This window comes from Dictyostelium discoideum (assembly GCF_000004695.1).
Source record: "Dictyostelium discoideum AX4 chromosome 6 chromosome, whole genome shotgun sequence".
NCBI classification, from domain to species: Eukaryota; Evosea; class Eumycetozoa; order Dictyosteliales; family Dictyosteliaceae; genus Dictyostelium; species Dictyostelium discoideum.
The window spans coordinates 1,378,389-1,405,750 of record NC_007092.3 but is presented as its reverse complement, the minus strand read 5'-3'; the positions used below and the strand labels follow the sequence as shown (position 1 = coordinate 1,405,750).

Sequence of the window (27,362 nt, the reverse complement as noted above, 5' to 3'; positions counted from 1 at the left end):
CAGAAAATAACTGGATTTATTTTAAAAAAAAAAAATGGAAAGGAAGGAATTTTTTTTTTTTTTTTTTTTTTTTTTTTAAACCCCCCCCCCATGAAAAAAAATTCAGATATATATTTTTTCTATCTCTTTTCGGTAATTATGATTTTTGGAAGAATTTACTTACAATTATATTTTTTTTTTTTTTTTTTTGATTATAGATACTAATTTTTTTTTCTTTTTTTTTTTTTTTTTTTTTTTTTTGATTATAGATATAAATTTATTTATGTAAAAAAAAAATATAAAAATAATATAGTTAAAAAAAAAAAAAAAAAAATATAAATAGGGGGGGAAAAGAGATAGAAAATTGAATTTATTTTTTGTTTTTTATTATTTAAATAAAATAAAAAGAAAAAAAAAAAAAAATTAAAATTAAAAAAAAAATTAAAATTAAAAAAAAATTAAAAAATAAATTAAAAAAATAAAAATATTTTTTTTTTTTTATATAATTATTTTTTTTTCTTTTTATTTTTTGAAAGATTAAAAAAAAATAAAAAAAAATAAAAAATTTTAGTTGATTTAATTTTTTCCTTTTTCTAATCATTAATTTGTAAAATAATTAAATTTGAGGAAAAAAATTGAGTTTAATAAAAAAATAAAAAATAAAAGTCAGTTTCTTAATAATATTTATTTCCAAATAAAGATTAATAAAATATTATTATTATTTTTTTTTTTTTACTTAATTTATTTTTATTGTTATTTTTATTTTTATTTTTTTTTTAAAATTAATTTAATATAAAATAAAATCTGGAACGAAATGAAAAATAAAAATTATTTATGTTGACAATGAGAAATGATATTTGAATTATTATTATTATTATTTTTTTTTTTTTTATTTTTTTTATTTTTTTTTATTTTTTTTTTTAATTTTTTACCAACCAGAACCTAAAATTTTACCAGCTACATTATCAGAGAATGGAGTATATGGTGGATAACGAAGTGGAAGGTCTAAGAATTTTTTAGTAGTTGATTGAACAAGTCCTCTTTTATGAACAAAGATATCAAATGTACCTTTACCATGATATGAACCAATACCACTATCACCAATACCACCAAATGGTAAATTTGGATTTGTGAAATGTAAGAGGGTATCATTGATCATGAGAGAACCGGATTGAGTACCATCTAAAACCTTATCTTGAATGGCTTGATCACGAGAGAATAAATAAAGAGTCAAAGCATGTGGACGATTTTGAATAAATTCCAAACATTCATCGATATTCTCATAGGTGACAATTGGGAGGACTGGACCAAAGATCTCATCTTGCATCAATGGCGAATCTAAATCTGGGTCAACGATAACAGTTGGAGCAATGTATCTCTCGGCGATATCGGCCTCGCCACCAATTACAACCTTACCCATTGAGAACAATTGTTGTAAACGTTCAGCGGCGGCACTGCTAATGATACGTGCAAAAGAAGTTGACTTTTTAATATCCTCTCCAAAGAATTCCTTCAATACGACTTTAAACTCTTCGATCAAAGGCTCCAAAATTGATTTATGTACAATAAGGTAATCCAAACCAATACATGTTTGACCTGCATTCCAACATTTGCCCCAAATTAATCTTCTTGCTGTCAATTTAATATCGGTGTCCTTATCGACGATGCATGGATTCTTACCACCCAATTCCAATGTGACTGGTGTCAAGAATTTTGCTGCTGCTTGATAAACAATCTTACCAACCTTTACTGATCCTGTGAAAAATATATGATCCCATTTATACTCCAATAACTCTGTAATATATGGTGCACCACCTTCACAATCAAATTCAAAACATTCTGGATCCAAATATTTTGTTAATAATCCATGTAAAAGTTTACTAATATTATATGAATGTCTTGATAATTTTAATAAAGCACAATTACCACCTGCAATTGCACCAATTAATGGTATTAATGCTAAATTAACTGGATAATTCCTATTTATTTTTATAATTAATTAATTAGTATATATATATATATATATATTAATTTATAATATTTTTATTTATTATTATTATTATTAATATTACATACCATGGTGACATAATTAAAACAACACCTAATGGTTCTTTTAATATATAAGATGAAGCTGGTTTGAAATGAAGTGGACTATAAACTTTTTCAGTTTTATTCCAAGATTCTAAATGAGAGATGGTTTCATCTAATTCAGTTTGAATCATTACGATTTCAGTTTGATGGATTTCAAATTCATGTTTACCAAGATCCTTCTTGACGGCTGCTGTAATATTATCTTTATTCTCTGACATCATCTTTTTAATTGCTTTTAATTGAGAATATCTCCAATCAATCTTTCTTGTTTTTTGTGAAAGAAATACTTTTCTTAAATTTTTTGATATCACCGATAATGGTAATGTTGCTGCTGCTGATGTTGACATTTTTCTTTTTTTTTTTTTTTTTTTCTTTACTTCTTTTTTTAAAATAAAAAACTCTAAAATAAATTTAATTAATTTACCTGCTCAATTGTGGATGGTGTGGGGTTTAAATAAAAATAAATAAAAAAAATAAAAATTATTGTGAAATAGAAAAATAAAAAAAATAAAAAAATAAAAATAAAATAAAATTAATTTCAAATTTCCTATCACAAAAAAATAAAAAAAAAAAAAAAAAAAAATTAAAAATTAAAAAAATAAAAATTATAATAAAAAAATAAAATTTGGTCATGTGTGGCGAAATAATATCTTCTTTTTATTTAAAAGTTGTTGATTTTTATTTTTATTTTAAAATCACTATTCGTATTCAAAAACAAATAAATATTTTTAATACTTTATGTTCATTCAATAATAAGGCACCCATTCCCTAAAATAAAAATAAAAAAATAAAAAAAAAAAATTAAATTAATAAATAAAAAAAAATAATAATAAATTAAAAAATAAACAAATAAGATAAATCTAAATCTAAATTAATAATAAAAAAAATTAACAAATAAAACAAAATAGTTATTTCTATCTTTTTTTAAAAGATTCTTTTTAAATTTTTTTATTTATTTTATTTTATTTTATTTTTTTTTTTTTTTAAGATACTTTATGATAAATTTGAAAACAATGAGGATTTATAGGTATACTACATTGCCAATGGCATTCATATCTCGTTTGAATTTTGCAATTTGGTTAACATTGGCATTTTTTAGAGGTGGTTTCAAAGTGAGAATTTTAGAACGTTCTAGGTAACCCAACTCCATTGTTATTCCACAAGCGCTTGTAGAAAAAAAAATATATGATCTTCATATAATTTTAGAGTGAGCAGTAGAGTTTAATAATAATTATCATAAAACCTCAACTATCTCCAACTCTACTCTCTCTCCCAATTTTTTTTTTTATTTTCGCCCTCTAAAACTGAATTTTTACTCTTGGTAAATATCAATATTTTAGTATATTTCATTTGAACCAACCATTTTCCTAACTATAAAACCAAATTTTTTATTTGGTTTCCGAGTAAATATTGAATAGAAGCATTATTTCCATCATAAGCAACTATATACTCATCATAGAATTCATGGTGAAATCAATGATTGGGTGTTGTTTAACAAATCCAAAAAATCTCAAATTTTATATAGCCACCATCATTCAATGTAAATTTAGGTATTTGATTATTTGTAATTCCATCTTCACACCCATCAACTTCTCCTTTAGTCATAATTTTATATATTAATACATCTTAAGGACCTGTAATTGACAAACCCATTGATAATTTGAAATTTTTTGTTAATATTTTGTTTTTTTTTAAAAATCAAAATTAAAATAGTTATTTACTACTCTAGTTTAATATTTGGTTCTTGATCCCTTGAAAAAAAGTGATGCCTCCGAAATTTCTTCCTCTCCTCATCTGAAAACTCATTTTCGCTCTCATCCATTTTTTTAATTAAAGAAGTTTAATTTTTGATCTTTGTTAAATGTTGTTGATTTTTTGCCTCCAAAATTTCAAAATTGGTTTTTACACCAAAAAAAAAAAAAAAAAAAATTATTTTGCGCCAATTTTTTTTTTTTTTTAAAATTTTAACTTATTTCTTTAATTTTCACACTCACATAAATAAATATTTTAATAAATATATAAATTTAAATAAGTCTTACTTTCCAACAAACCAGATTTTTTAATTATAATATTATATAATATAATATATATAGATCCTTCTATAATAATAGGGAATAAATTAAAAATAGACTATAAAAAAAACCAAAAAATAAATTTAATAAAAAAAAACAAATAAACAAATAAAACAAATAAAACAAAAAAACAAATAAAACAAATTATTATAATAATAAAACAAAAAAACAAATAAAACAAATTTGTTTTTTATAATAATAATAATAATAAAAAAACAATAATAATAAAAAGTTAAAGAAACAAATAATCTTTAATTTAGTTTTTCAACTAAAATGTCCCAAAGAAACTCGCCTTTTAAAAGAAGGCAAAGTATTTCAAACAAATCAGCAACTGGAGATGTAGAAACAACAACAACAACACCAACACCAACAACCACCACTACCACTACATCCTCATTGTCATCATCAACTTCATCAACAATACAGAGACAACCTATGAAGATAGAATCAAAGATATCATTTAATTTTAAAAAGAGAAAAGATCCGAATGATAATGAAACTGATAATATTAAATTGGATAATGAAAAAACTTTCTCAAATAAAAATGAAAATAACTCATTACCAATAAATCAATTGATCCAACTTTCAATAGATCATAATAACAATAATAATAATAATAATAATAATAATAATAATAATAATAATAATAATAATAATAATAATAATAATAATAATAATAATAATAATAATAATAATAATAATAATAATAATAATAATAATAATAATAATAATAATAATAATAATAATAATAATAATGACACTCAAAAAGGCACTAATAAAAATGAAAACAATTGTACAGATTCAAATAAAAAAGATTTATCCACTTCCACCACCTCTTCATCAGAAACAGGATCATCAACAAAGATTAAAAACGAAGCTAAAACACCTCAGTCATGTTTAAAAAAATCAAATAATAATAATAATGATAATAATAATAATAATAATAGAAAAACACCTCGATCAACAAAAAAGGTGAAATATCATGAAAATATAACAAATGATCCAAATTTTAAAGAAGAAAATATAGAAAAACAAATTAAAAATGATACAAAAGAAATTAAAGAGAATATAGATAATAAAGAGAATAACCTCGAATCACAAATTGTAAATATTAATCAATCAACTACACCAATAGAAACAACATCAGTAACATCGACAACATCAACAGCAACTACAACTACAACCACACCAATACCAAATGAAATACCACCACCTCAACAAACTCAACCAACTAGAGAAAAAATAACGCCATCAGCAGAATCAAAGGAAAGAATGATATTATTAAGAAATATATTAATAGAGAAATTAAAAGATACTCCACAACACTTAAAAAAGCATGGTAAGTCTTTAATTATTATTATTATTATTATTATTATTATTATTATTTTATTATTTTTTGTTTTACTAACTTTAATATTTTTATTAGTTCGTGAAATAAATAAATTATTTTTACTTCAAGTTTTAAAAATACCAATACCCAAAGAAGATGAACAAAAATCAATAATAAAAAAGGAACAACAAGAACAACAAAAAAAATTACAACAACAACAACAACAAATATCTCTAGCAAATGCTCAATCTTCATTTTTAAATAAACCAACTAATAATACAGAAACACCAACCACCACCACCACCACCACCACAACAACAACTACAACACCATCACAACCCATTCAAATGCCAATTGAATCAATTGGTAATTTAAAAAATTTGGAAGTACTAATGAGAATACATACACTAAAAATGTTAATTGAAAAATGGTCAGAGGAAGAAAAGAAATGGAAAACACTTTTAAAAGAATATTCATCAAATGGGAAAGAAAGTATAATACTTCAAACACCATCTAGAACCAAAATTGCTGCAACTAATTCAATTCAAAATTCAATTAAAAAACAACAAAAACCAACTAAATCATCATCATCAACATCAATACAACAAAATAATCAAGAAGAAAATGATAAAAATATAAATAATAATAATAATAATAATAATAATAATAATAATAGTAATAATGTTAATAATAATAATAATAATAATAATAATAATAATAATAATAATAATAATAATAATAATAATAATAATAATCAAATGGTATCACCAATAATATCAGATGATCCAAAAATGATTCAAATCACAAATAGTATATCTAAACTCTCCATTCAAGTATGTATTTATAAATTATAAAAAAAAAAAAAAATTTACCAATAAAACGGAATTAAATTTCTAACAAATATTACTTTTTTTTTTTTTTAAAAAAATAGTTGGACGAGGTAAAACCAAGATTAAAACAAGTTGAACAAAATTCAATAGATATTGAAAAGTTTTATGATGAAACATCAGTGTACTATCAAAAACAATCATTAAAAAATTTAAAAGATGTTGATAATCCTAAAAAATTAATTAAAAATTTACTTTCAAATAATACAATATCATTATCAAATAAATAACAAAAACTAAAAATAAAAAAAAAAATAAAAAAAACTTTAAAAAAAAAATAAAAAAAACTTTAAAAATTATTTGATTAAAATATAAGAATATATAATTATTTGTTTCAAAATTAATACTACCACTACTATTATTAATATTTATTTTATTTAAATAATTTAATCAATAATTTGTTTTTTTGAAATTTCTAAAACCATTCTTCTTCTATATTGAGTGATTTCTTCTTGAGTAAAAGTTAGATTAGCACCTTTTGAACAAAACTCTGCATATTTACACATGAAAACGCCACAATCATAACCATTTTGTTGTATTGGTATTTCCTTTGGCATGTAATCTTGAAATTCATCTAAATTTACAGCACCTTCTTTCTTTTTATTCTCCATTTCATCAGAGATGTATTTTCTTAATTTCTTTAAACATTCTTTATTTGAACCTAATAAACTATCATAATATTCAAATTGTTTTGCTTTAAAATTAATTACAGCCAAACACCAATGATTACCCAAATGAATTGGAATGATAATTTTATCCATTTCAAATAAATTAATTCTAGCTGTCCATCTTCTAACTTTTTCATAGTTGTAAGTATGATTATCATTACAAAGTTTTGGATAAAAAAAAGTATTGAAAAAATGACATTTTGGGAAACTATTATTACCACTGATCTTTTTCTTTTCTGCATCTCTAATTTTCAAAACTTCCATATAGAAATTGATAACTTCGTCATTCAACCATTTACCGGGTGAAAGTAAACGAACATCTGATCTTCTCACCTCTGCCAATGGTAATTCAGAGATCATATCATCAGGTCTACCATTTTTGAAGATATCATCAATGATTTGATTCTCTTGTTGTGTCAATTGACGTAGTGTTGGTTTTTTCATCTTTTCCATTTCCATACGTTGTTCAATTGTTTTGAATAGATTATACTTATTTGAAGAGGATGATAATGATTCCAATTTTTGTAACAATGACCCAATCTCTTGATCTCTTTCTTTTTGAATTTGTTTTTCCATTTTATTTCTAAATATACTATCATCATTTTGTTCAATTTGATCAATTAAACTTTCAAATGATAGTGTTTCTTTTGGTCTAAATGATGATATCAATGATTTTTTTAAATAATTTGATTCTTCATTATAAAATCTATCTATTGTTGTTGTTTCATCATCATTATTATTATTATTAAAACTATTATCATCATCACCATCATCATCTGATTCTATATAAATTGGTCTATTTGGTGATTTAAGTTCTTCTAAAGAAAATGGAATTGATTCTTCCTGTTGTTGTTGTTGAAGTGTTGATATTGATGACTTTGGTGATGTTGACAATTTTTTAATTACTGATGGTCTATTATTATTAAAATATTGATAATCTGAAAATTTAGATTTAGTTGGTGATATTAATTCTGATGACCTATTAGTGGTAGTGGATGTGGTTGTTGTGGTGGTTGTTGTTGTGGTGGTATTTTTTGGTAATTGTGGTGATTTAATTTGACTTTCAACGGATAAAGTACTATATTCGTTTATTAAACCATTCACAGATTCATTGAAATCATCGTTTTCTTTTTTATTTTGAATATAATCTACAAATGATTGATTATGTTGTTTATCTCTTAAATATATGCTATTATTATTATTATTATTATTATTATTATTATTATTATTATTATTATTATTATTATTATTATTATTATTATTATTATTATTATTATTATTATTATTATTATTATTATTATTATTATTATTATTATTATTATTATTATTATTATTATTATTATTATTATTATTATTATTATTATCATCGCTATCGTATTGTGTTATATTATTGATATTATTATTATCATCATCTTTGCTGTCATTATCATCTATATTTAATGAATTCACCATATTGTTTAAATTACTATTGTTGTTTTTATTGTTGTTGTTGTTAATATTTTCATCCATTGTTAAACTTATATGAAAATGATTTGGTACTGTTAATGAATTTCTTTTTCTATTTAAAATTTTACTTTTTGGTAATCGTTTTGGTGTTGTCCTTTTGGTATTATTATTTTCACTACTATTACTATTATTATTATTTGAAATGAATGGATTATAAAATAAACCAAAGGTTTTATTATTACTGTTATTAAATAAATAAGATTTTACAGATGATACTATATTATGTAAATTAAAATCTGGTATCAATTGTTTAAATATTGAATGTTTATCGTTATTATTTTGGTGTTGTTGGTGTTGGTGGTTCTGTTGCTTTTGTTGATATTGATTATAATAATATTTATTTCTTTTTTTTTTTAAGGGTATATTTGTATTTAATTTTGCAGGTTGTGTTGTTGTTGTTGTGGTGGTAGTTGATGATGATGTATATTGAAGGTTGTTGTGGCTCTCTTCGTTTTCTTCAAATAGTTTTCTTTTTAGAGAATTAAATAATGTTCCAACTTTATTATTATATTGAGTAGTCATTTATTTTGAATTTTAAATATTCATTTAATCTTCAACCCCTTTAAAAAATGAAAAATTGTGAAATGAAAAAAAAAATTTAAAAATAAAAAAAAAAAAATGAAAAAAAAAAAAAAAAAAAAAATTAGAAAAATAATTATTTTTCTTGTAATTTATTATTGCAATGCTTTGGTTGGAAAAATAAATGTTTTGGGTTACGTTTTTTAATTTTAATCTTTTTATCTTTTATTCTATTTTTGTTATTTTTAAATTTTACCTCATATGTTGTTTTTTTTTTTTTTAATTATTCAAAAATAGATACTCGCTCGATTGACAAATAATTTTTTCCAAAAATTTTTTAAAAAATCTGGTTTTACCTTTATTTTTCTTATTTTCATTTATTTATTTTAAAATTTTATTAAAAAAAAAAAAATATAAATGAGTGGCCAGAATGAAAATTTAAAAACTTTTTTCCTTTTTTTTTTATTGTCTATTTTTTATAATTTTAAAGTCAAAAAATGAATTAATTCAATTTGGATTATTTTATTTGTTTTTATTTAATTTTATTTTTTTTAAAGAATTAAAATTTGGCATAATAAATAAATAAATAAAATATATACCAATTCTATAATATAGAATCAAATCAATTTTTTATTTTTTTATTTTTTATTTTTTTTAAAAAAACATATTCCCTTTTGTTGTTCCTCAAAATAAAAAACAATAAGAAAAATGAAAAATAATTAAATTCTAAAATTAAAATTAAATCATTGTTTAAAAAAAAAAAAAATAATAATAATAATATTATAAAAAATTTTTGATTAGAAAAAAAAAAAAAAAAAAAAAAAAATCCAAATGTTTGCACCCATTTTTTTAAACTTTTTATGGTTTTTGTATTTTTGGTTGCTCTATTTTTACTAAATTCATATTAAAATAAAAAAAATAAAAAATAAAAATGAACTATTGGAAGGATAATTTTTTTTTCATTTTATTGTAACAATCCAAGTTTGCCCACTTTTTTTAATCAAGGATATTTTTACATGGGAGTTAATATATAAAATTAATATGAATAATTTTTAAATTTCGAAAAGTGCGCACTTTGGAATTTTTATAACAATAAAATGAAAAAAAAATGAAAATATTTTTTTTTTTTTTGCCGCTTCAAACAATGAAAAAAACTTATTATCTGCCTGGCAAGAAGCACGAATTTTATAAAAGAGAGAATAAATAAATTTTAATTTTAAAAATTCAAATAATAAAAGGTTTGAGATATGATCAAAATAAAAAAAAAAAAATAAAAAAAAATTGTTTAAAAAAAAGATCAAAAAAATCAAAAAAATTTATTTTTGGGAAATAAAATAAAAAATAAAATAAAATAAAATTTTTTTTTAAAAAAAAAAAAATCATAAATAAAAACTATCTGATTGTTTTTTTTTTTTTAAAGAATATACGTTATTAATTTTATTTGAAAAAAAAAATGATGGCTTAAAATTTTATTTTATTTTATAATTTTTACTTTTTTTTTTTTTTTTTTCAACGCTAAATATCTGTTTGATTGTTTTTTTTTTTTTTTTTAAAAAATATTTTTTTTCTAAAAAATTATTTATAACTTATTTATTTATTTATTTATTTATTTATTTATTTATTTATTTATTTATTTATTTATTTATTTATTTATTTATTTTATTTTATTTATTTATTTATTTTATTTATTAATTTAAATTTTGTACTATATATAAAAAAAGATCGACCGAGTTTAGAAAAAAAAAAAAAAAAATGAGAATTATTTATAATTTAGTAATTTGTATTTTTATTTCAAGCCTTTTAATGGTTAATCAAGTTTCAGCATATGGTGAATCAGAAGAAGGATATCCAAGTCATTTCGAAAGAGAATCACATAATTTAGTGAATTTGGTAAGAATGTTTCCAGCACAATATAAGGCCAACTATATGAATGATTATAAGAGTATGGGATTAGAGAATATTTTAAATGTTCCAGCAGTTCCACCAGTATGGTATAATAGTACACTCAATGATTTGGCTAGATTCCATTCAAATGATATGGCAACATATCCATGTTTCAGTCATAATTCATGTGATGGAACTGATATTTGGAAACGTTTCAATTCATTTATTACATGTTCAAATGCTGGTTCAAGATCAGAGAATATCGCAGCTGGTTATTCTTCGGGAATACAAACTAATAATCAATTACTTTGTGATAAAGTCGGCAGTATTTGTGCCACTGATGCAAGTGATAATGATGGACATAGAGTGAATATCATGTCAAAATCAACTAGTAATCTTGGTGTTGGTCATGTTTATGTAAAAGGTTCAACCTATGGCTCATATTGGACTCAAGATTTTACAAGTGGTTCATGTTCATTACCAGATACTCCAATCTATTCAGCTTATCATACTTTCCCAAGTGGCACTAAACCACAATTCATTGCAATTTACTATAACCAAACTATGCCTGCCGATTCAATCGAATTAGTATTTGTTGATGGTGATTCAATTGATATGACTTTAACCTATGGTTCAAGTACTGCTGGTGCTTACATGACAACTACCGATTTTAATTATTGTGCTCAATATTACTTTGATATTAAAACTGAATCAGGTGAAACTTATCGTTATCCAGATACTGGTTTCCTTCAACTCGTTAACAATCTTAATGCATCTTGTCCAAGTTGGGTTGATTCAGATTCTTCAGCTTCTTCAAATTCAATCTCTTTAATCTTTTTAATTTTATTATCATTATTAGTTACTTTATTAATTTAAATAAATGTATTTTTTAAAAATAAAAATTAAAATTTGGGAAATTAAAAAAAAAAAAAAAAAACCATAAATAAATAACCCACACAACAGTTAAAATTAAATAAAGTAAATTTGATTTTTATTATTATTTTTTATTTTTTTTTTTATTTATTTTGTTTTTTTTTTTAATCAACATTATCAACATCATTTTGTTGTTTTTCAAGTTGTTTTTTAAATTTTCTAAATTTATCCATTTTTTCTTTTTCTTTTAATAATTTATCTTTATTTGAAGCAATACTTAAACCATTTTTAATATTTTCGAAAGTTTCTCTCATTGTTTGTTGATTTTCTAATCTATTTTGTTGACGTTGTAAAATGGTATCTTGATTTACTAAAGCATTTTCATTATCGAAATTTTTAAGATAATATTCAATTTTCTTTGGATTACTTTCTTTATAAATTTTTGATCTATTTTTAATTTCATTTTCTTTTTCTTCTTGTATTTTCAATTCTTCTGGTGACATTGTTTGTTTTCTAAATTGATTTAAATCTTTTTGTAATTTTTCTTTTCTAAGTTTTCTAGTTTTAGAAGTTTCTTTAAAATCTGCAATAGTCATTGGTTTCTTCTTTCTATAGCTTTCATCATCATTTTCATCATCCAAGTCATCATCCTCTTCTTGGAAACCAAATTCCATTTCATTTGTACCATAATCTGAAGCTGGTGTATTATCTTGTGAACCGAATAAACCACCGGATTTTTCAGTGAATTTACCTTGTTTAATTAATTTCTCTAATACTCTTCTATCAGTACCTTGTAATTCATTCATCCAATCTTTATTATTTCTTCTTTCTTTTTCTTTCTTTTCGCTCTTTGTTAATGATTTACCACCATCAGCATCACCATTTTCAATTGATAATTCATCATCATCTTGATCCTCATCAACAAGATCATCTTGTAAAAATGATTGTGATTTTTTCTTTTGTTTTTTAATTTCTTCAAGTTTTTCAGCTTCTTCTTGTTTTAATTTATTTTCAATTTCTTCATTTCTATTGAATCTACCTTCATGATGATCAATTAATTCAGGATCTACAACGAAAGAATCTGACCAAAATGATTTTCTAGCTTCTCTATACATTTGTTTACCATGTGATCTTGCGACAGTAACTCTATTTAATGAACCATTTGGTGAACAAACATCCATAATAACATGACCACCTCTCTTTAGAGGTGCTTCAATTAAACGTGACCAATTTTTAGTTGGTTCCAACTCTTCTGTTGGATAGATTTGTAATTGTTTCTCCAATTGATTTTGAATTGATGAATGTACAACCTTTGATAAGACGATATAAGAATATTTTTCATCTTCATATGGCATTGTTGAATGTGGACCTTTTGCAAGTTTTTGGAATACTGGACGTTCAACACGTTGAGAGAAATGACACCATGATAAACTACCCATTGGACATTTACCACTATGTGGACATGGTGCAACTACTTGTGCTTTGGTTGATTTGTATATACTTAATATTTCAGGTTCTTCATCCAATATCAATTGTCTTGCCTCTTTGATAATATTGAAACCAATTGGAGTACCAGGTTCAATTAACACCAAAATACCCGATGGTTTAACATGACTCCATAACTCTCTAACTAAATCATTACGTGCTTCTTGACTTGGTAACTCTGATAGTACATAGGAAGCAGTGACCATTTCATTAAGTTCAGTTGAAGGAATTGTACCATCTTGTCTCTTCAAATTGGCAGTATTTAAATAAGGTGACCATTTAACACGATTTGTATTACCTTCCAATAGTTTCTTTGCAACATCACTCATATAGGTACTTGGTTCAACTGCTCTAATTCTTTTAATTGAGTCACCCCAAATTGTATCTGCTGACCATAATACAGTACCAGGACCAGAACCATAATCTAATAATGAAGTTGGTTTGAAATTTGGTAATCTACTGTTAATCTCACTAAATACACGATGTGTACATGCATAAACACCTGGCATTCTATGAGAAATATATGCAAGTACTTGACCTTTACCATAGGTAATCACTGGTCTATCCTCTGGTTTAACAACTATATTAGTTGAACCAATAGCTTTACCTAATCTAGTTCTACTTCTTAATTGTTCAGATAATAATGCTGCATCATTTCTTAATTGACCAGTTGGATATTCTTTAATTGCTGATGTAATCTTTTTCTTTAATAATGGTGGTACACCAATACTACCAATTTTCCAATGTCTTAAAAATTCTGTATTCTTTCTTGATGGTTTCATAAAATCATCATCATCATCATCATCATAATCATCATCATCATCCTCATCTTCATCCTCATCATCCTCATAATCATCATCTTCTTCATCATCATTTTCAACTTCTTTATTAATATTTTCATTTACTTCATTATTTTCTTGACCTTTAATAATAACTTCATTATTATTTCTATCTTGTTTTGAAATTTTCTTATTTTTTGCTTCAATTCTTGATTTAATTTGTCTTTGTCTTTCTTGTTTATTTTCAATTTTACTAATATCTAACATTTCTTGTTCAGTGATATCACCAGCTTGATAACGACTAAATACTTTTGGATCGATTTCAATTGGTAATTCATCTTCATCAGTTACAATTGAATCATATAAACCCATTCTTTTATGTCTTTCCAACATTTGTTTATGTTGTAATTCTTTTTTCTTTGCAATGAATTCAATTCTCTTTATACGACGTCTTTTTTCGAAATCATCTGAAGATTGTTCAGTTTTTTTAATTAATTCTTGTTTTCTAATCTCTAATAATTCTTGAACAATTTCAATTGGTGGTGGTACTGGTGTATATGGATTTAATCTTGTAAGATTTGGTAAACCAATATCTATATCAACAAGTCCTTGATTTCTATCACCATCAATCATATTATCATAAATACCATCATCATCATCATCCTCTTCATCATATTCTTCTTCTTCTTCTTCTCCTTCTTCGTCTTCTTCATTATCATTTTTATTATTATTATTTGATTTTTTATATGATTCAAATTCTTCTTTTGTTAATAAATCTTTTAAAGCTTCTTCAGATTTTAATTTATTTTTTTCATTTTCTTGTTCAATTAAATTTAAATCTAAACCTAATTCTTTAATTTTCTCTAATTTTAATTTCTCTTTTAATTTTTTTTTATCATCTATTTCTTTTTCTTTTTCAACTTGACGACGTTGCATTAATTTTCTACCAAGTATTTTATAGTTTTTAATTGGTTCTTGATAAGATTCTTCATCTAATAAATATTTACCACCATCATTTTTCAATGAATCACGTAATGCCATTTGTTTAGCCCAAAATTCTAATCTAACTTCTTCATCTATTGTTTTTTTATCTTTTTTAATATTATCTGATGATGATGATGAATTTTGTGTATTATTATTATTATTATTATTAAAATAATTATCTTCTTTATTTTTATCGATTTCTGTTTCTTGAATATTTTCTTTTTTATATAATTGATTATCTTGTGTTGTATCAAATTTTAATTTTGAATCAAATTGAAATTCATTCTCTTCGTCATTATTATCATAATCATCCTCCTCCATATTGTATTCTTTATCATCTCCAACAATTGGTGAATCATCAATACCATCTGGATCTTCCATTGTTAATTTTGATAATAATCTACTCATTTCTGAAATTCTTTTTGGTGTTTTACTTTTTACAACTGTTGGTTTTTTGGTTAATTTCTTTAAATTTGATGATACATTTCTTTTTGTTGAATAATATTGTTGTTGTTGTTGTTGTTGTTGTTGTGATTCTTGATCATCTTTTAATGATCTAATTGAATTAATACTACTAATACTACTATTTAATTTAAAATTATTTGTTTTAACTAAAGAAGAAACTCTTTTAGTTAAAAACATTTTATATTTATATATTTAAATATTAAATGTAATAATTAAAAAAAAAATAAAAAAAATAAAAAATAAAAAAAAATGAAAAAACTAAAACGAGTTCGTTTTTAGAAAATTTTTTTTTTTTTTTATTTTTTTTATTTTTATTTTTTTTTTTTTTTTTTTTCGGTTTGGTTTATTGATTTCCTAAAAATAACATGAAATAGAATTGAAAAAAAAAAAAAAAAAAAAAAAAAAATTTAAATAACCATTTTTAGATACAAAATAATCTTTTTATAATTTATAATTTATCTAAACAAATTGAAACTCATAAAATATCACTTGAAATGATTAAATATGTTTTAAAAGATATCTGGAATATTCTTTGAAATTTTTTTTATTTTTTTTTGTTTTGTTTTCTGTTTGGTTTTTTTTTTTTTTTACTTCTAGTACTACTATTATTATTATTTTTTTTTTTTTACATTTCAACTTTAACTTCCCAACCACCACCACTCCAAGCATGAGCAGTTGGACCGAATAAAGTATATTGTTTATAAGTTGGTTTCTTATAAAGATTACCTTTATATGTGATTGGAACGATGAAAGTAGTATTATAAAGGAAAATTTCAGAGACATTACGTGGTATTTCAACGATTTCTTGATCAAAACCATCCAATAAAAATAAGTAAGCTACGCCAGCAGGTATTGAACCTTTAAGTAATGGTTTTTTAATAGCACCAACAAGTAATGATTTAATTGTATTTGGTAATAGTCCTTCAGTAAGTTGAACTTTAAAACCATCTAATAAAACCAATCTCTTTATAGTTGATGGAATTGAACCAACTGTTAATTTTTTAATACTTGGTCCTAATGCTAAATTTACAACACCATTCGGTATAACACAACCATTTTTATAAATGAAAAATTCATCAATACCAACTAATAAAAATTAAAAAAAAATAAAAAATAAAAAATTATTAGTTTTTTTTTTAAAAAAAATTATTATTATTATTATTATTATTATTAATTATTTATAAAAATTAATTAATTACCTTTAACTCTTTTTGGATCTTTTGAATCTTCAGAATAAAGACTATTTGGTTGAATTTGAAAAGTATCTTTAATTGAATTTTTAACGAGATCAATTGAATTTATTAATGAAATTTTATTATATTCACTTATTAATTTATTGAGTGTATTATCATCATCTTGTTCATTTAATAATATTTGGGTTTGATAACTATGTTTTAATAATTCTATATGTTGACGATTACTACTACCACAATTATTATTATTGCTATTATTACTATTATTAAAAATTTCATCAATATTATAATCATTGATTGAGTATCTATATTTACTTAATAATTGATCAACATTTTTAATGTGATCATTTGCAGTTGTTGTAATTTTTTCATTGGTTTCTTTATTTTCATCATGATGACTATTTAATCTGTTAATGATATCCTTTTCAATTGATTCTAAAAGTGAGTGAATCTCTTTAAATTCTTTAGTTACAATATTTACATTTTGATTATGTTCTTCATTTAAATTCTTATAGATTTCATTAGAATCGTTGACTGATTCTTTAATACTCTCTAAACAATGATCTAAATTTTGAAAATGTTTATTCTTAAAATCTTGAAATAATGTAGCTGTATTAACTTGATTAATTAAATCAAATACATGAGATCTATGATATTCTGAACTAACTATACACATATCACATACTGGTACTTGACAATCACTACAAATGAATCTATAATCTTGTTCTTTATGAAAAATACATTTATTATCGTATTTAATATTATTAATATTATTATTATTATTAATATTATTATTAATATTATTATCGCTAATAATATTTATTTTATCGTCATAATCTTCACAAATAATACTGGTATTATCTATATTATCATTATCATTATCATTATCATTATCATTATCATTATCATTATCATTATCATTATTATTATTATTACTATTATTATTATTATTATTATTATTATTACTATTATTATTATCACTAAATTGTTCAATACTAAAATCAATGTCAATTTGATTTTTAATTGATTCTTGTTCTGATAATATTACAATATTGTCATAATCATTTTGAATGTTTTCATTATTATTATGAATATCGTCCATTGTGAACTAAAGTGAAGTAACACTTTTTAAAAAAAAGTTAAAAATAAAAAATAAAAAAAATAAAAAAAATAAAATTTTGAAACAAAAAAAAAAAAAAAAAAAAAAAAAAAAAAAGAATGTTTAGAAACTATTATAAATAAAAAATAAAAATTAAAAAAAAAAAAAAAGTTGGCATAAAATATTTTTTTTTATTTTACACCCACCCTGTTAAATGAATTAATATTTTTTTAGATTAAATTATTTATTTTTAGATACATAATTTTGAAAAACATTTAAATTCACCCTTTTTTTTTTTTTTTTTATATATTTTTTTTTTAATTTTTATTTAAAAAACTATTCATTAAATATTATTATTGAATGGTCAATTGGTAAAGTTGATAATAATTTATCCTTTTTTAATTTATCAAAGTATAAAATTTTTAAAGATTTTGGTAAATGGTATAATTCTTGATCGAAATAATAATTATCAATATTTAAACTTGTAACTGATGATGGTATTACACCTTTTAAAGGTTGATTAAAATAATCACCTAATTTTAAATATTCAATACTATTTGGTAAATAACCAGATGGAATAATTTGTTTAAATCTTTTAAATTCCAAATGAGTTAATGTATTTGGTAAAGAATCAATTTCAAATCTTGAATTGAAATCTCCAAATTTTAATTTCTTTAAAGCATTTGGTAAAACTCTTGATATTAAAGGTTGATTATAACACACCATTTCCAATGAAATTATTGAGTTTGGTAAATCACCAACTTTTAAAATTTTATCAAATGTATTTAATTTTAAAATTAAAACACTATTTGGAATGACACCTTTACGTAGAGGTTGATTATAACCACCTAAGTCCAATTTAACCAAATTTAAAGGTAAAACATTCACTTCTAAAATGTTATTAAAATTATGTGAGAATGTTATTTCCTTTAATGATTTTGGTAAATTACCCAATTCAATATTCTGATTTAGTCCTTTAATTTTCAATGATTCTAATTTACTTGGTAAAATATCTTTTAATGGATCATTAAAATAATTTAATTCTAAATTTTTAATATTTGATGGTAATTTACAATTGGTGAATATTATATCTGATTTAATACCAAATGTTAATTCTGTTAATGATTTTGGTAAAACATTATCTTCTAAAGGATATTGGTAATCTGAATAACAGTATAAAGTTTTCAAAGAGGTTTGAGGTAAAACACCAATTTCAATTCTATGATTATATCTATAAGGAAGTTCCAACTTTTCCAATGTTTTTGGTAAAACATCTTTTTCAATTACATATACTTCTGAATAATCTTTTAAATCCAAGTGTAATAATCCATTTGGTAATGTATCAGCTTCAAATTTATGACGATAATATGAATCGAAATGTAAACTTGTAACTCTTGGAATTTGGTAGCTTTTCAATGGTTCTGTTGATGCAAATCCATAGATTTTAGTTATCAAACTTGGTAATTGTGATGCATCGAATGCTCTTCCAAATCTACTACCAAATTTTAATGATTCAATTGATAATGGTAAATTCTTTAATGGTTTATCAAAATGTGAACCAAACTCTACCGATCTAACACCCATTGGTATATCACCCTTTTTTAAAATTTTATTAAAATTTCCAAATTTTATAGTTTCAACAGTTGATGGAATTACACCTGCATTTGTAAATGGTTGATTGAATTTTTTACCAAATTCTAAATGTTTAACACCCTTTGTAATATCACCAGGTGACAAAAGTTTATTAAATTCATCACCAAATTTTAAATGAGTTACCGTTGATGGAATTACATTTCTAATATTAAATTCTCTATTTAAATTTGAAAATGTTAATTTGAAAATACCTTTTGGTACTTTAAATTGATTTGTAAATGTATTTTCATCATTACTTGAAATAGTTAAATCTTTTACATATTCTTTATATTTAAATTCATGAAAATCTTTACAAATTTTAAATTTCTTTTTTTCATTTAAATTATATAATCTTTGATGAAGATTAATTTCATTTAAAATAAATTTATTTCTCCAAACTTTAAAAAAAATTATATCTATTTCATTATTATTTTTAATCTCTTCAGTTTTAATAATTTTAAATAAAATACTATAGTCATCCATTTTTAAATATAAATATAAAAATAAAATCAAAAAAAAAAAAAAAAAAAAAAAATATTCAAAAAAAAAAAAAAAAAAAAAAAAAAAAATATCTTCCAAAAATAATTAAAATCAAAAAATTATAATTTAATTAATTTTTATTTTTATTTTTTTTCAAATAAATAATTTTATTTTATTATTATTATTATTTTTTTTAAAAAATATTTAATTGATCTGTCTCGTATTAATCTAGTTTATTTTTTTTTTTTTTATTTTTTATTTTTTTTTATTTTTTTTTTTTCATTTTTTTTTTTTTTTCCATCACTATCAATGATTTAAATCAACTTTTAACTCTAATATTACGTCTACCCTCAAGATGGAATAATTTATATTGTTTAGCTGTTTCAATTCTGCTGATTCTGATGTCAATTCATCAACAACAATGGGTAATATTACAACATAATATCAATCTGGTCTTCAATTAGAAAGAGAAACAATCTGCATTCTCAGTAGACGTGAAATCAATCTTTCAATCAGAGAAACAATTTGAAAATAAAAAACCATTGGAAAAAGAAACAAGAACAAAGTGACCTAGAATGCATTCAAAAAGACCAAAAAAAAATATCAAAGAGAAAAACAAGAAAAATTGACTCAAATGGAATTGGAAAGAGAAATAGAAATAGAAGAAAAAAAGAAGAAAAAAATAGAAACCAATAACAATAAGCTCAATTGAAAAAGAAAGAGAAATAAAAGAAAAACTTGAAAAAGATAAACAATTACAATTAGAATATGAGTAAAAGATTGAAAAGAAATAAAATTTTAAAAACAACAACAAACAACAAAAAGAAAAACAAAGAAAGAAAGAGGAAAAAGAAGAGATAACGAAGCAAAAGAAAAACAAGAATTAAAGAACTCGTGAAAAACAACAAGAAAAACAAAGAAAACTTAAATTTAACAAAAAGAAAAAGCTGAAAAAGGTGAAAAATTAGAAAACATGGATCAAGTTGAGAAAAGAACAAGAAATAGAAAAGAAATTAGCAGAATTAGAAAGCAACAAAAAGAGAAACAGCAACAACAAATTATATAATGATTTTTAGAAAAAAAAAAAAAATTATAATAATCTCTTTTAAAAATCTTTCTAATAACTAATATTATTTATTGTTTTTTTAATTTCCTCTAATTAAACTATTTTTCCTTACATCCTTCCCATTCGTATACATAATTGCTATTGTTGAATTGTTGTTTACAAGAAGGGGATTTTTTAATTTGGATAGTACTTTTTAGTGGAATTTCTTCTGAATGAATATCACCAACATATACAACACTAATCCTTGGTAGTATTTCAGATATTTTTTGATTGAATCCATCCAATAAAACGAGTGTGGAAACATTTGATGGTATTGAACCATTCAATAATGGTTTTTCGATAGCTCCAACATATAATACTTGAAGTGAACTTGGTAAAATACCATTTAAAAGTTGGAAATTAAATCCATTTAGTAAAATAATATAGACTACAGTTGTAGGAATAGAACCAGCTTTCAAATTCTTTATGCTTGGTCCTAATTCTAAATATGGAGTACCGTTTGGTAATATATTCATATTCACTTAATAATTCATTAATTTCACTTTCACTTTCATAAGAAATTTCTTTTAAAACAATTTTGGTTTGATGATAATGTTTTAAAAAATCTAAAATCTTATCCTTATCATTACTATTGTTATCATTATCATTTAATGATTCCACATTAAAGTCTCTTAATTCTTTTAATTTCTTTTGAATTTGATCAATATTTTTTAAATTTTTATTTGCCAAAGTTGAAATGTTGTATTGATTTCTTTATTTGTATTAAAATGAGTTGAAAGTTCTTTAATTTTATCATTTTCTGTTTTTTGTAATAATTTGTTTATTTTCTTGAATTCATTTGGTTCCAAAGTTTTCATTTTTTGAATATTCTTTTTCAATTTTATAAAACTTTTTATTTGATATTTCTAAATTTTATTTAATATTATTTGAACATTCTTGTATTGATTTGAAATTAATATCTTTAAATTCTTTAGTTATTGGTTCAATACTATCTTTTGTAATCAACTCAGTTTCATGACCACGATGACCTTTACTGATTATGCAAACTTTACACATTGCAACTTTACATGTTGGGCATATCAATTTATATTTATTTTCTTCATGAAATTCACATTTCATATCATAGTTTTTGGAATCTTCTTTAATTTGTGTTATTGTTTTTTTAATTATAAAATACTATTCTATAAATTTAAAATCGAGTTTTTTTACATTTTATATAAAAAAAAATACATTTAAAATTTAAATCGCCTAAATAGTTAATAAAAATAAATTTTATTTAATACAATTTCTTTGCTCATATGGAAATTATTTTTCTGGATTTGGTAGATACATTCTACATATAAAAGGTAATTAAAATAGAATGTAAAAAATAAAAATCACTTTTTTTTAATGATTTTTATTATTTTGGTTAGAGTTCTTTTTTTGGTATTCTTTATTTTTTTTTTTTTTTTTTTTTTTTTTTTTTTTTTTTTTTTTTTTTTTTTTTTGGTTGTTTCATTTTTAATGATAATATTTAGATATAAAAAAAACAATTTTTATCTCAAAAAGGAAAAAAATAAAACAAAAATGTGTAATTTTATAATAATGTGATTTATTTAACTCTTTGGAAAATAAATTTTATGTTCAAAATAAAAAAAGTGGTAAACTTAAATGTGGAAATTTAAAATAAATTTTTTTCTTCATTTATCGTTTTAAAACAATTTTAAAAAAATAATGAAATAAAAAAAAGAGAAATTTATAGATGGATTTCCATTTGTTATTACCAAACATAAATATATTTTAAAGTTCAATTATAGGATCATAATTACGACCATCCCAATTACCAACCTTTGAGTGAGTGAGTTGTTGTTTATATTTTGGGCTTCTGTAAATTAGATTTTGAAATGGGAAATTTGTCAAAGGAGTATCAAAAAGGTATAAACAAGATGATTGTGGTATTTCAGTTATTTCTTGATTAAATCCATCTAATAAAAACAAACCAGTAACACTATTTGGTATTGAACCTTTTAACAATGGTTTTTTAATTGCACCAACATATAGATATATAATTGATTGCGGTAGCATACCTTCTTTTAGTTGAACATTAAATCCATCAAGTAATACCAAATATTGAATCGATGTTGGAATTGAACCTATTTTAATTGTTCTAACACTTGGTGCAATCGCTACATGAGTAGTACCATTTGGAATGATAGAATCATTTTTATAAATAAAATATCCTTTTCCTGTAACTTTAAATAAATAATTTAATATTAATAATTAAAATAAAACAAATACCACAATTATTATTATATTTATATTTTTTTAAAATATTTACCAGTAACTCTTTTTGGGTCTTTTACATTTGCAATAGAGAGAGAATCGCTAATTTCAAATATTTCTTTAATTGATTCTTTAACTTGTTTACTATTATTTACAATATTTACATTTTTATATTGATTTATTAATTCTTTGATTTTATTTTCATTTTGATTATCTTTTATTAATAATTGTGATTGATGACAATGTTTTAATATTTCAATATGTTGATAATTATTTTTATTGTTATTAATGATTTGATCAATATTTATTTGATTTATTGTATTTTTATATTTATTTGTAATTAAATTAATATTATTTAAATTATCATGTATAATGGTTGAAATGTTTGTATTGATATCTTTATTTTCATCATAGAGTGTTACTAATTGTTTGATTTTATCAATTTCAATGATTGGTAATAATTTGGAGAGTTCTTTAAATACTTTTGTGATTGTATTTACATTTTCAGTGTGTTTATCTTCTAATGGTTTAAATAAATTATTTGATTCATTTAATAACTTATTATTGATATCAATTTGTTTATCTAAATTTTGAATATGATTATTGTTGTAGGGAATTTTCAATAAAATTTCACTACAGTAGCGTAGTGAATTTTATTATTTAATTTCACTACAGTAGCGTAGTGAAAAAAAAAAATCACTGACCCTAAATTTTTTTTTTTTCAAAAAACAAATAAAGTTTATTAAATTATTATCTTTTATTTGATTATTAGTTCTATATAAGTTTTTTTATTTTTTTTTTTTTTTAATTTAATTTTTTTTTTTTTTAATTTAATTTTTTTTTTTTTTTTTGCGCCAAAACTTTTTTTTTTTTTCCCCAACAAAACTTTTTTTTTTTTTTTTTTTTTTTTTTTTTATTTTCATTTTCCCAAAATGAAACAAGATAAAATAAATGAAATTATAAATTATTTAAAATTTATTGAAGATAATAATTTTGAAAATACTAAACATAAAAATTATAAATTTTTACATGATGAGTAAATATTTTTCCTTACAATAACACAATCATTTTTTAAATTCTGACCAATAAAAAACAGAAACAGAAAAGAAAAATTATTTAGAATTGAAAAAAAAGTCATGAATTGTGGCGGAGATAGAAATATATCAAAAGAAGTGTGTTTAGAAGTAATTAATGATTATAGAATGGTATCACTCTGGGAAGAAATGCATAAAGGTCATATAGGAAGAGATGCAACCTATGGGAACTACAAGACTAAATATTATAATATGGGATTGTATTCTTTTGTATCTGATGCAGTAGATACGTGTGACATTTGCCAACGAAATAGAATAAAAGGTTTGGTATCAATCATTTTTATATGATGTTTTGTAACTTTTATATTAAAACTCTTTTAATAATTTAAATAAATTAATAGGTATAACAAAGGATTTTGCTCCAATTGTAGATACCGAGGAATACTCAAGATTGGTTTATGATTTAACATCAATTAAAGGTGAACATAAAGAAAAAGTTACATACGATGATGATAATGAAAAGATACTAACTAAACTAGATGATCTTATCCAATATGACTCTGTACAACCGTACGACACCGATGTTGTTTACATTATTCTATGCATAGATTCTTTTACAAAATTTGCTACTGGAAGGTATTTATTTTTTATTTATTAATTTATTAGTTTTCTTTTTTTATTTTAATTATCATTTATTTTTTAGATGTTTGACAACAAAGAGAACAGTTCCCATATACAATTTTTTGGCTCTCACGTACTTTGGCAAACCTGTGAAAGTATGGCACTGCGATAATGGACGTGAATTTAAAAACAAAGTCCAAAAAGAATTCCTAAAACTTTTTCCAGGCTCCAAGTCAGCACATGGAGCTCCTCGTACACCAACAACTCAAGGTATGGTAGAAAGATTGAATCGAACTATCAAGGAGAGGATCTCAAAATTAAAACAACAAGAGTATGATATTGTGAACAATATAAATTATCGATATGTTTATTAATTAATCATTTATAAATAAATTTTAGTTTTCTTGATGGTACTTCTAGGTCTCTTTCTGAACTATTAAAACAAGCTTTGTATGATTACAATAATACAAAAACAAGAACAATTAAAATGAAACCATCTCAAGCTGTTGGTATTGTTCCTTTGTTTATTAATGTTCAATCAGAACAAGACTCTCAATCAATTGGTGTTTCAGATGTTTCAAAAGAAGAAAGAACAGCTATTATTCTTGAAAATCTCACAAGTTACCAAAATCAATGGAATTCAAAACCACCAAAGGGATTGAAAGTTGGTGATACTGTACTCTTTCTAGAAATTAAAAAAAATAATGTAAGTAATTAAAACATAAAGATTAATAATATATGAAACAGTAATAATTAACAAATTTTATATTTAATTCTAATAGAAAATATTGATTTTGTGTAAAATTCATAAGGTAATACAGGAAGACACTAAACAACTTTATAAACTTGAATTTTTGGAAGATGGAATCAATAGCCTTCAAAAAAAAGGTTTATACTCTGGTTTTGTAGGAGGTAACAAGTTGGTTCTTTATAAACAATCAACAGTTGATATTTTTAGAACATCGCCAAACATACAAAAAGATATTGATTCTTTTACTTCTGGTCTTTATTTAAATAATGATGGGAAAGTTATTGAATTTCTGGTTCAGTTTATTAAAAATCTTGGTAAGGATTTATCCAATTTCAACTTGCATCAATTGGTAACACAAAATGATCCATTTAGGGTTTTGGAAGATGCTCTTAACAATCCATCAAATATTCCACCTATCATTAACGATAATCCATTTCAACACAAACTCAATAATGAAATGGAACAAGAAGAAATACTCCCATTTTTAAATAATAATCCAACAGCGCCAAATTTAATGAATTGTTTGAGAAAGGATATGAATTTAAAAGAAATAGTACCACCAATACCTCAAGTGCAAATAATACCATCGTATACTATACCACAATCTGGTAGTGGTATAGTAACAACTGTTAAACGTCTCAGAGGCCGTCCTCATAAGATACCAATTGTTAATAAACCTCCTTTAAAATCACATTCTAAACCATCCAAATCACCTCTCAAATCACCATCCATTTCACCTTCCAATTCACCATTTAAATCACCATTTAAATCACCTTCCAAATCACCATTTAAATCACCTTCCAAATCACCATCCATTTCACCTTCCAATTCACCATTTAAATCACCTTCCAATTCACCTTTTAAATCACCATTTAAATCACCTTCCAAATCACCATCAATAGGAAAAATCGTTAATGTGATACCTTCAAAAAAAGTTGCAAAAACAAAGTTAACAAGGACACAAAAATTAGAACTTGATTTGGTTGCAATTAATAGAAGGGGGTATGGGGAAATTAGAAAATAAAAACAAGTGGCCAAATCAAAAAAACAAAAAAAACACAAATCAACACAAAAAATTAAAAAAAAAAAAAAAAATTAAAAATTAAAAAAAAAAAAAAATTGAAAAAAATAAAAAAAAATTACATTTGTTAAAAAAAATAAAAAAAAATAAAAAAAAATAAAACTTAAAAAAAATTGAAAAAACAAAATAAAAAAAAAAAATTGAAAAAACAAAATAAAAAAAAATTTCAAAAAAAAAGAATGATCGAAGAATTAATAGATTCGATAAAACTCTTAAGAAATTTAGCCATTGAATATGGCAATGAAGAATAGTTAGATTCAGAGGAAAATTTGACTAAATTCCTCGAAAAAGCAGCCAAAGTACTATATGTAAATAGTGGTGATGCTTTAATCGTTAAAAATCCAAATATGATGTTAGAAGCATTAGAATTAAAATCAAAACAATTTCACCAACATTGTGTAAAAACTGTAATAGAAAACGAATTATATTTGGACTTTTTTGTATACAAAGGAAAATGCAAAAACATCAAATGCACCAGAGGTAACAAAGCTAGAAAAAATTCAATTGTGTGCAGTGTTTACAGTGATATGGTAAATCAAGCAATTGAACAACTCAGGGAGTTAATAAAAATAAATTAATAAAAATTAATTAGAAAAAAAAAATGAAAAAAAAAAAAAATTA

The 27,362-nt window shown here is 22.4% G+C and overlaps 13 protein-coding genes across 13 annotated transcripts; 3 read left to right on the top strand and 10 right to left on the bottom strand.

Moving 5' to 3' along the window:
- Positions 1–907: 907 nt before the first annotated feature.
- comG (aldehyde dehydrogenase) lies at positions 908–2,417 on the bottom strand (the record flags this gene model as incomplete). Its single annotated transcript, XM_629678.1, has 2 exons — positions 908–1,958; positions 2,056–2,417. 2 exons carry the CDS (start codon positions 2,415–2,417, stop codon positions 908–910), a joined length of 1,413 nt encoding a protein of 470 aa, XP_629680.1.
- Positions 2,418–2,778: 361 nt separating this feature from the next.
- DDB_G0292356 (hypothetical protein) lies at positions 2,779–3,892 on the bottom strand (the record flags this gene model as incomplete). The annotated part of the gene is made up of 3 exons (XM_629677.1): positions 2,779–2,838; positions 3,104–3,236; positions 3,792–3,892. 3 exons carry the CDS (start codon positions 3,890–3,892, stop codon positions 2,779–2,781), a joined length of 294 nt encoding a protein of 97 aa, XP_629679.1.
- A 523-nt stretch (positions 3,893–4,415) lies between these two features.
- DDB_G0292292 (hypothetical protein) lies at positions 4,416–6,589 on the top strand (the record flags this gene model as incomplete). Its single annotated transcript, XM_629676.1, has 3 exons — positions 4,416–5,481; positions 5,569–6,305; positions 6,404–6,589. The coding sequence occupies 3 exons, from the start codon at positions 4,416–4,418 to the stop codon at positions 6,587–6,589; spliced, it is 1,989 nt and encodes a 662-aa protein (XP_629678.1).
- Positions 6,590–6,745: 156 nt separating this feature from the next.
- DDB_G0292290 (hypothetical protein) lies at positions 6,746–9,055 on the bottom strand (the record flags this gene model as incomplete). The annotated part of the gene is made up of 1 exon (XM_629675.1): positions 6,746–9,055. One exon carries the CDS (start codon positions 9,053–9,055, stop codon positions 6,746–6,748), a length of 2,310 nt encoding a protein of 769 aa, XP_629677.1.
- A 1,749-nt stretch (positions 9,056–10,804) lies between these two features.
- DDB_G0292288 (hypothetical protein) lies at positions 10,805–11,812 on the top strand (the record flags this gene model as incomplete). Its single annotated transcript, XM_629674.1, has 1 exon — positions 10,805–11,812. The coding sequence occupies one exon, from the start codon at positions 10,805–10,807 to the stop codon at positions 11,810–11,812; it is 1,008 nt and encodes a 335-aa protein (XP_629676.1).
- Positions 11,813–11,973: 161 nt separating this feature from the next.
- Positions 11,974–15,699, bottom strand: DDB_G0292286 (hypothetical protein; the record flags this gene model as incomplete). Its single annotated transcript, XM_629673.1, has 1 exon — positions 11,974–15,699. The coding sequence occupies one exon, from the start codon at positions 15,697–15,699 to the stop codon at positions 11,974–11,976; it is 3,726 nt and encodes a 1,241-aa protein (XP_629675.1).
- Positions 15,700–16,147: 448 nt separating this feature from the next.
- Positions 16,148–17,817, bottom strand: DDB_G0292284 (hypothetical protein; the record flags this gene model as incomplete). The annotated part of the gene is made up of 2 exons (XM_629672.1): positions 16,148–16,608; positions 16,722–17,817. The coding sequence occupies 2 exons, from the start codon at positions 17,815–17,817 to the stop codon at positions 16,148–16,150; spliced, it is 1,557 nt and encodes a 518-aa protein (XP_629674.1).
- A 333-nt stretch (positions 17,818–18,150) lies between these two features.
- Positions 18,151–19,929, bottom strand: DDB_G0292282 (hypothetical protein; the record flags this gene model as incomplete). The annotated part of the gene is made up of 1 exon (XM_629671.1): positions 18,151–19,929. The coding sequence occupies one exon, from the start codon at positions 19,927–19,929 to the stop codon at positions 18,151–18,153; it is 1,779 nt and encodes a 592-aa protein (XP_629673.1).
- Positions 19,930–21,090: 1,161 nt separating this feature from the next.
- On the bottom strand, positions 21,091–21,507 carry DDB_G0292280 (hypothetical protein; the record flags this gene model as incomplete). Its single annotated transcript, XM_629670.1, has 1 exon — positions 21,091–21,507. One exon carries the CDS (start codon positions 21,505–21,507, stop codon positions 21,091–21,093), a length of 417 nt encoding a protein of 138 aa, XP_629672.1.
- Positions 21,508–21,702: 195 nt separating this feature from the next.
- Positions 21,703–21,849, bottom strand: DDB_G0292278 (hypothetical protein; the record flags this gene model as incomplete). The annotated part of the gene is made up of 1 exon (XM_629669.1): positions 21,703–21,849. The coding sequence occupies one exon, from the start codon at positions 21,847–21,849 to the stop codon at positions 21,703–21,705; it is 147 nt and encodes a 48-aa protein (XP_629671.1).
- A 55-nt stretch (positions 21,850–21,904) lies between these two features.
- On the bottom strand, positions 21,905–22,111 carry DDB_G0292276 (hypothetical protein; the record flags this gene model as incomplete). Its single annotated transcript, XM_629668.1, has 1 exon — positions 21,905–22,111. One exon carries the CDS (start codon positions 22,109–22,111, stop codon positions 21,905–21,907), a length of 207 nt encoding a protein of 68 aa, XP_629670.1.
- A 660-nt stretch (positions 22,112–22,771) lies between these two features.
- DDB_G0292274 (hypothetical protein) lies at positions 22,772–24,322 on the bottom strand (the record flags this gene model as incomplete). The annotated part of the gene is made up of 3 exons (XM_629667.1): positions 22,772–23,223; positions 23,310–23,887; positions 24,309–24,322. The coding sequence occupies 3 exons, from the start codon at positions 24,320–24,322 to the stop codon at positions 22,772–22,774; spliced, it is 1,044 nt and encodes a 347-aa protein (XP_629669.1).
- On the top strand, positions 24,187–26,684 carry DDB_G0292272 (hypothetical protein; the record flags this gene model as incomplete). The annotated part of the gene is made up of 6 exons (XM_629666.1): positions 24,187–24,290; positions 24,351–24,610; positions 24,690–24,924; positions 24,992–25,240; positions 25,309–25,615; positions 25,692–26,684. 6 exons carry the CDS (start codon positions 24,187–24,189, stop codon positions 26,682–26,684), a joined length of 2,148 nt encoding a protein of 715 aa, XP_629668.1.
- Positions 26,685–27,362: the final 678 nt, after the last annotated feature.